Source organism: Jatropha curcas, chromosome 7 (genome assembly GCF_041381405.1).
Source record: "Jatropha curcas cultivar XTBG-Jc1 chromosome 7, XTBG_Jcur_1.0, whole genome shotgun sequence".
NCBI classification, from domain to species: Eukaryota; Viridiplantae; Streptophyta; class Magnoliopsida; order Malpighiales; family Euphorbiaceae; genus Jatropha; species Jatropha curcas.
The window spans coordinates 4,459,657-4,469,083 of record NC_143157.1 but is presented as its reverse complement, the minus strand read 5'-3'; the positions used below and the strand labels follow the sequence as shown (position 1 = coordinate 4,469,083).

General features: G+C 30.6%; 1 protein-coding gene across 1 annotated transcript; it reads left to right on the top strand.

Annotated features, from left to right (window-relative positions):
- The first annotated feature begins 355 nt into the window (after positions 1-355).
- LOC105646858 (zinc finger CCCH domain-containing protein 14) lies at positions 356-7,248 on the top strand. The gene is made up of 3 exons (XM_012232789.3): positions 356-644; positions 1,251-1,311; positions 6,223-7,248. The coding sequence occupies exons 1-3, from the start codon at positions 563-565 to the stop codon at positions 6,980-6,982; spliced, it is 903 nt and encodes a 300-aa protein (XP_012088179.1). The 5' UTR covers positions 356-562; the 3' UTR covers positions 6,983-7,248.
- Positions 7,249-9,427: the final 2,179 nt, after the last annotated feature.

Here is a 9,427-nt window from a genome sequence, read left to right as displayed (position 1 = left end):
GATTTAAAATAATACTTTAATGATAGACAAGGAATAACAAAGCTAGTAATTTTCGATGTGAAATAATATCATACCAAAACAAAAGTAAATAAATTTCTTGATAGATAAATCAAATAAAAATTATTATGGTTGGTTCACAAAAATAATCAGAACTAAAAATTTAACGGGGTATAAAATGCCAAACTATAAAATAGATACACATATAAAATTTAACGGGGTATTCTACAATAAAGAAGTAGTATAATAAGATTCTTAATTTACATGTCAAAAAAAAAAAAAAAAGATTCTTAATTTACTTATAATTATCATATAAGTATAGATATATATATAATGACGATATATATCTTTTAAACCTAATTTTCGGTTCCGCGTCTTTTTTTTCTTTTCTTTCTTCTTCATTTCTAATTCTCATCCCCTGCTCTCTCTTTTTTCTTTTCGAAACCCTAGCTTTCTATCTCTCTCTCTCTAGGGTTTCTCTACCATGTTTTTGTTTTTCTAGCTATATTTTCTATTTCTGCTACTCTGTTTCTTTCTCTTGCTATAGTTTGGATCTCAAATTACAATGGACTACGGAGGTGTCCGTAAGAGAGGCAGGCCTGAGGCTACTTTGAATGGCAATGGTGGCTTCAAGAAATCCAGACAAGGTTCCTTTCTCACTGAGTTAATATAAAATGTTCTTTTAGTGTAATTAGTACTTTTTTTTTTTTGCCAACCGTAATTGTTTGGATTAGTTGAGATTAGTTTTCTACATAATTGTGAAAAATGCTCTGCTTAACCAGTAATTTGATGGTGACATTAGCAGTAATTTGTTGGCGACGTTACGGGTGAATTAGGGTTTAAGATCTTAATTGGATTCCTTTGGCCATTAACGTCTCTGTTTATTTTGTGTCTCTGTTTATTTTGTTCCTTTGTGTTTGTTTGTTCGTTTGTTTGATTTCCTCTGTTTATTCTGTACTTGGAGATGTAAAAAACTATAAAATTTGAAAACGCAGCTTAGATATTGCCTGTCAGTTTCTCCGTGTAAAGTGATAATTATTTTGGTTGACAACTTTCTTTAAAAATCTTTTTTGGGTTACCAGTATTACTTGAGTATTTAATGGCGTTTGGTACGTAAAAATTTGTAAATTTTATTGTTCATATTGCATAAAGTCTGAGTAAGATTTAGAATATAGAGATTGCAAGGTGAAATCAGATCTTTTTAAATATCAAAGATTAACAACTGAGAGAAATTATCTAATTTTCTGCAACAGAAATGGAGTCCTTTTCAACTGGTATAGGAAGCAAATCCAAGCCATGCACAAAATTTTTCAGGTTCAAATCTTAACCTATCTAAACTAAAATGCTATGACATCTATTTTTTGTATTTATTAATGCTAAAATAGGCTTCTGCAAGCATGTTGCTAGTAGAGAGAGGCATGATTTGGACTAATGAATTGGAAAGTTAAAGTTGTGATACAGGTTTTCTTCTAATCTTGATAACTGTGATTAGTGAAAACAAATGGTTAGTTTCAAAAAGTAGTTTTGATTAACTGCTTTCCTGGACATATGAAAAATGAAAGAAGGTTTATGAGATGAAAAACTAGTCCATTTATGACTATTCAAAATTTGATATATAATCTTGTAAAACTCTTGATATGGGCAGGTAACTTTCCCCCTAAAATTGTGATACAGGCTCAAAATATAATGTCTGAGAGTGACCTCGGTTTGATTTGTTGGTTGCTTGTTCTTTTTCAGGCTCTATTTAGAACTATAAGGTCTGCTTGACTTGCAAAATTCAAAAGTGACCTTGTAATTACTGATTATAACATCAATATTTTTTTACTCTTGCTGCATCATATGTGCATGTCTATGTTTCTTCAGATGTTTCTCACTGTTTTCTTGCAAGTGTCTGCACATGCATTTTACTTATTACATCCATGAAGCGTTCTTTTTCTTCTTCATTTTTTTAAAAAAATTATTTTTCTTCTTTTTTGTTTGATTGGCCTTTTTTTTGGGATAATATTGCTCGTATTCAAGTTCGGTTTCTATCTTCTGTCATTTTCTTTCCTATATTAAACGATGTTTAAGGTTCATACACTTGTACCTGCAATCGAACTTCTCTTTTTGAGCTATATGATTTTTCCAAATCAAAGGACATTAGCCCATACTTCTTAACATTTCTGCTGTATTCTTATCATGTATTTTGTTCTTTTCAATAGTCTACATATGGGTATATATATATATATATATATATATATTCTGAATATGCTCCCTTGGGGGTAAACTTGTAGAAATTGAAGTAAAACACAAGTTTTAAAATCCATTGTTCATGTTACTTGGAGGTCAGTATTGTCATTTTGCTGACAGAATTTGTCAAGACTATTGATTTTCCACCATCTGTTAGACTTTCCATGGCAGAAAATGGTTTTTATGATGACTTATTGCTACCCCAAGTGTGGGTTCTGACCTATGCACATATGTGCAGGAACTGTGGTTAAGTTTTCAAAATCTGGGAATAAGCTCAAGCTGTTCAATTAAGAAGTAATGGGATTTAATTTGAGCTATCATAGCAAAAAGAATTAAAGGGTGAAAGGGGACATAAATTCTGTCCTCGTTTCCTTTGGTTTTCCAATTTCCACAACTAGAATTCTTGGTACGATAGATGTAATTTCTCAAGAATGATTGCTCTCTCTGAGAAAACATAATGTAACTGTGACTTAAGGCAGAGAAACAATTAAGAGCTCTATTGTAACTATTATGTTATGTAACTTTCAATGGACTTGAGAGATTGAATTATCACTCTTGAAGTTGTTTTTCCTCTACCCAGGTGGGACAAATTTGGCATTTCAGTTATTAAGTTGGTGCGCCTCTGAGGTGTAAACCCAAGACTTATCTTTCCCTAGTAATATATCTTTGAGGCTTAACAACTACGCATAATGATTGTTTAATCAGGCAACTAGAATGCTGATTTCAGTCTGGCATTCGTCGATTTGATTGCTTCAGCTATTACATGCTTATAGGTGTAGGTTTTCGGTTTTCCTTGGTTCTCATCCTTTAAGATCTCTTTTTCACACACAGACTTCAGTTGGGTTATGCTTGCTGTGAGCAATGGTCAACAATTAAGTTATTGCCTGTAAACCTGGGATCAATTCCTATCTGTTTGCTCTGGTTTAAAAGTCACTTAAACCAGGTTGCCACATTAATTTTTGCATTAGAGATGGAGTAAATGGTACTAATGAAAAGATTGTACAGAAATAGTTTCTTTTTGTCATGATTGTTGCTTATGATAAGAAGTCACTAAGGCTTCTGATGTTGATACAGTTAGTTTTTGTTTTATAGTTTTCTATTTAAACATCTTACTGGGCATTTGATATTAAGATTTAAGAGGCGGATGTTTTTTGTTTAGTTTTTATTGTTGATATGAGTGGTAGCTTGCTGTTATCATTTTTGTCAATTGGTTTAGGTATGGAGTTTTAAGAGATATATTTTCTCTTTGGTTTTTATTGTGATATGATTGCTTGTTATTTTATAATCATTTTTAGTTAGTTTTAGATAAATAGTTGAGCGAGGTTTGACATAAAGTCTTTATTTTTATTTTATTTCAATAGGAGGAAGGGGATGTGGGGTTTCACATCAAGTTTGATTCCTATCGATTAAATGTTGACATCGACTAAACTCGTTCAGATTATGATTCTTGCACACCTTGGTAACTTGGGGAATATGTCCTTTATATAGGTCTGTTTGAAAAGATGTCATAAAGGTTGCCAAATCAACTATTTAGTTTGCTTTATCATCATAATACAAGGAATGAGAAAGCTTGGACCTGTATATGAATGGATGCTGGGTAATACTTGCAATGATGTTGGTGTTGAGGCATGGGGCATTGATTTTTGAAATCAGTGGGGTAGATAGGAAGTTTGATATATGCTAAGTTTAGGGTGCTTCAAGATTACATTTGAAGTGCTAGAATATGTGAAACTGCTATTAGATTGATTGGTGTTATTGTAGTTTTATCCTGTTGAGCAATAGTAACAAATTTAAGCTCCAATCCAGTTTGATTTGATTATATATTATGTTTTTTTATTTTTTTTTCTGAGTACGGGTTTTTGTCAGTAAACAAAAATCATGATTTTTCATTTCCCTTTATTCATTATATCTGTAACCTTTTCCCTTAAATTCTCTGGCTTTGTTGGCGAGTATCTTTGTTTTGTGCTTTTGGTGGTCTTCATTTTAAAGGAAAGGAAATATTTTTCGTCAATAAATAAACAATAATTTTTGTTGTTGTTGATTCATTAGAATCAAATTCAGCTAGATGCTAAACATAAAATAAGCTGCAGAAATTAAATGAGTGGATCATAGGGCTTTAGGGTGCATTAGTCTATTCATCTTTGGTCAAGAGTTCAGTACCAATGTTGGAATTTTCCTGATCTCTAGTGTGACAATTTCATTCTGTCCAAGTTGTGAAAGAGTACTACAATTACTTAATACTGCTTCCAGATATAATATAACCTTCCTATACAACAACAATGAAGCCTTAGTCCCGAACTAGTTGGGGATATACTATAACCTTCCTATATGTATAAAAAATTTGTAGATAGAAAAAAAGAATAGGTAATGATAGTCTAATCCATCTTAACTGCCTAGTTTGATGGCTATGGCTCTTGCTACATTATGCTATGTTGTCATCTTGCAGTTTGGCTGAATTGGTTGCCTTTAATGATTTTGCATAAGATCATTGAATTTGATAGGTAGATATTCCATTCTTTCATTTTGGGGAATTGATGAATGCATTGAATACATATGTTACAGACATTGCTGTTCTAAACTTGAATGGGGCTGATGTATCTGGTCCCCTATTAAATGGTTGTTAACCCTATGTAATGATAAGGAAAATGTTTTCCAAGATGTGCTGGGCACTGCTCCCCTTGGCCTCTCTCTTCTAATACCAGAGAGCTTCCGTTTGTCATGTAAAATGGTGTGCTTTCATGTCTGTTGGCTAGTGTTCATTCGCCATTCCTTGCATTATCCTTGTGAAGCATTTTGGATGGTGGCTTTCTAAAATCATCTATATACTTAAATAAGCTGATCCTTTAATTTTTTATTAGTTCAAAAGAAATATGAGGTGGTAGTATAATGTTAACCGATTTTAGATTGATTTTTTCCCCTTATTTTTATCAATGGTTGGAGAAGCTTCTTGAATGGTTTTGAGGCAGTTATGAATTTAAATGAAAGTAATTTTTTTTTTTCTCTAAATCAAGGATTTATATGTTCCGAAATTATAATAATTGTATTTCACTTTTTCTTCATCACTTCCTCACTTTTTTTTTGAGTAGGATGTGTCATATTTTTTTGTTAACTACGTTTTTGGAGTTTTTCACTGTGTGTGGGAATTGGAAGGGAACAATGGGGACCTATGTTTTTGAAGTGATTTGGCTTGCATAGTTGGAAGTGAATGGTGGGATTTTGCATGCTCTTCTCTTAGCACAGCATGCATGGGGCATGATTGCAATTTGCTTTTCATACACTTTGAGGGGTTTCATATATATATATATATATTTTTTTTTTGTTTTATTCTTTCTTGCTTAGGGGGAAATATTTTCTTCTTCTTGTGCTTATATTGACCTTTGTTCTTTCTGTATTTCTGACACAGACACACGTGGACATACACATGAATATCTAATTCTTGCCAGGACACCTGCTTCAGCAAGCATGTCCTCATTTATATGTGTGTGTGTAAATCAAAGATGAAGTTTTGAAGTGCTAGATAGAGTATTGTTTAGTTGAATACTAATCTTCAGACTCGAGTATTTTTTTGTCATTTCTTAAATTAAGATAAATATTAGTTTGTTCTATTATTGCATGTCATGCTTGTGCGTGATAGATGTTTTCATAGTTTAATACTGCTCTGAATCACTGTTTTATTGTGAAGTTTTATTTTGGCGTGGGTCTGTGCGTGGAAGTTGCTGTGAAGTTACTAATGAAGAAATCAGTTGAATTTTTTTTTTTTCCCTGTAAAGATCCCCTCTTGAAAATTGATTATAAAAATGAAAGCAAACCCCATTTATTTCTTCATAACGAATTGTGTTCTGTAATTCTGCATTTGTTTCCTCGAGGAAGAAAATAGATGATAAAAATGAAAGCAAACCCTGTATATCTAAAATCTTATTGATAAATTTTATGCTTGTAATAATTATGGATTTGATTCTGAAGTCTCACATTTTTCTCTTTTGCACTGTTTTGCAGTACTTCTGGGTGCCCTTTTGGTGAGGGATGTCACTTCTTGCATTATGTTCCTGGTGGCTTCAAAGCTGTGTCTCAGATGCTTAATATTGGTAGCAACCAAGCTCTTCCACCAGCAAATAGAAATTCTGGTGTCCCACCATCCTTTCCAGATGGCTCATCTCCCCCAGCTGTGAAGACCCGTTTGTGTAATAAATACAACACAGCTGAAGGTTGCAAGTTTGGGGATAAATGTCATTTTGCGCATGGTGAGTGGGAGCTTGGGAAGCCGACTGGTCCGTCCTATGAAGATCCTCGTTCTATGGGCCCAATTCCAGGTAGGATGGGCCGCCAAATGGAGCCTCCTCACCAAGGCCTTGGTGCTGGTGCTAGCTTTGGGGCCAATGCCACAGCTAAGATCAGCATTGATGCTTCGCTAGCTGGAGCTATTATTGGGAAAAATGGTGTCAACTCAAAGCAAATCTGTCGGCTGACCGGGGCAAAACTTTCCATAAGAGAGCATGAGACAGACCCGAACTTGAGGAACATTGAGTTTGAGGGTACTTTTGATCAAATCAATCAAGCAAGTTCTATGGTTCGTGAGCTTATTGGGAATGTTAGCCAAGCCTCAGCACCTCCAATGAAGAACCCGGCTATGCATTCTTCTGCTTCGCAAAACTTCAAAACCAAGCTTTGTGAGAACTTCACGAAAGGATCTTGCACTTTTGGGGATAGGTGTCACTTTGCACATGGTGAAAATGATTTGCGGAAGCCAGGGATGTGAAGGAAGCTGTTTCTCTACCTTCTAATTGCTTTTGGTTCTGTTCTTTTAGGACATTCTCGTTGTAGCCTGGGATATTTGGTGTGTTAACCAAATATTTTTGTACGCAAAGGATAGACAGACAGTCGCCATTGATGAGAGCTTTGTTGTAGGTTTTGCTGTTCAGTAAATTTTTAATGATTTTACTGTATTTTGTTTCTCTCTGAAATTCGTGGTAGGAACTTTCCAGCGTCAATGCATTACTCAGAGAATTCAGAGTTTTAGGATCATTTTCAATTCTTCCGATTAAATTCATATTTATGACCTATTGTCTGAATGAGAATACATGTTGATCGGGTGACTTTTATTTGAGTAGCAGTTCGATGGATTTACGTGGAAGGGTTTATTTTTGGAATTTATTTACAAATTTAAAATTTTTGTATATTACTTTTCATATTAAGTGGCATTTTGTCTAGCTGATATGTGCAACTAATTTGCACTCATGACTCATCTATATTAGAGGTGTTGTATAAGGGATCCTAATCAACTATTCATAGTTGAATTGAAGTCTCACTTAATTACTGATTCTTTTTTTTTTTTTATCAGCTGCTAGCTAATTTATATTTATGTTAAATTTGAACTATATCAACATCATAAGACTGTACAATATTAAATATATTAATTAAATGAAATATATTATTATATATTTAATGCAAATAAAAATATATTTATCCTAGTAATATTTGTATATATATATATATATATATATATATATCATTACATGTTATTGTGAAGTACAATTATTTTACCACATAAATACGCGTTTTTAATTGATTACCATTATACAATAAGTACACGAAAATAATTACTTATAATTAAAATTCGTTAGATTGCTATATACTATTAATTTTTACTATTTATATTTGATTCAACAAATTAATAATATATATATATATATATATATATATATATATATATATATATATATATATATATATATATATATATATATATATATATATATTCCAATAAAAAAATAATCAATAAAATTTAACTTATTTCCTAAAGAAAACTTATTATAAAATTTTTAAAACAGAAATTATAAACTATTGAAATTTTTTGACAATTTGTTAAGTAAATGGTATAATTTGCTTTAAATAAATATGATTACATAAAAATCAAATGAAGACATATTGAAAATGGTGTACTAATTTTTAAACTAAATCAAATCATTTTAAAAAATAAAGCGTATAAAATTGATAGTTTAGTGAAGTTAATGGTTTGAATAATTTCATATAAATCCCTAATTTTAAATTCAAAAGGATAATCCTCCCTTTTGCTCATCAAATCAAAAAAATGAAAACTTTTGCGATTAGAAAGAACCGATTAATAAATACTATTATTCTGAAAAATCGGACTAGACAAGCCGGTTTGACCAGTGAACCTTTACTTTCACCGGTTCACTGTCTGGTCCGCTTTTCAGAACATTAATAAATACATGTTTTTCATTTTTAGATGTATTTGTTAATTTAAAAATTCAAAATAATTATATATTTTATTATTTGAATTAAAAATTATATTACTATTTATTTAGTAAATAAAATGATGTGTGACTTTAAGTGTAATTGATTGAAGGAAACTTAAATTATATTTCTCTTTATTAATTAACAATAAATTTAATATTTTTGGAGGAAACTTAAATTTAACTTAATTTTTAATTTAAATATGCAATTTTTCCTATATAAAATTTTTATGATATATCTATATATATATGTGTGTGTCTCTGTGTGTGTGTGTTTTAAATATATTTATTTAAAATCATATAAATTAATTACTATTCTAGTAGTGTTTTAATTATATTTAAAATCATATAAATTAATTACTATTCTAATAGTGTTTTAATTATAGTTTTTCGGTCATATAGTTTGTATTCTTATCGCAGTTAATTTTATAATTACAATTATTTCAATTGTAATTAATATTTTAATAGCATTATAATTTATAATTACAATATTTTTAATTACATGTGAACTTATTACTATATCTAGTATTATTATAACAAATAATTTTAGTAACATTATTATTATTATCTTTCTAATAGTTAGTAATAATAGTATATTATTAATAATAATATAGTTACTAATAACTATAATTAATAACTAACCCTTAACAATCAAAACTACGTAGTTTTTGTACTTGAGCTTAAGTTAACCAACATTAAAACTACGTTACCTTAGTGTATGGTTTTAATTTTAATATAAAGTTTTAATATTTGATTATTTAACAAAAAGTAATTATTAACACTATCATTTATTAATCATGATTTATTATTGTATTGTAATTGTATACTATTATTACAAAGGAAAAATAATTATTTCGTACCTGATGTTTGCCATAATTATTTAAGTAGTCCCGACATTTATACAAATATTTATAACATCCCTGAGGTTTACTTCCGTCTTATTAATT

Excerpts from the sequence above, each read along its gene's own strand:
- LOC105646858 (XM_012232789.3), top strand. The coding sequence starts at position 563 with ATGGACTACGGAGGTGTCCGTAAGAGAGGCAGGCCTGAGGCTACTTTG. Across the intron at positions 645-1,250 it reads CTTCAAGAAATCCAGACAAG|AAATGGAGTCCTTTTCAACT; the intron begins GTTCCTTTCTCA and ends TTTCTGCAACAG. Across the intron at positions 1,312-6,222 it reads CCATGCACAAAATTTTTCAG|TACTTCTGGGTGCCCTTTTG; the intron begins GTTCAAATCTTA and ends ACTGTTTTGCAG.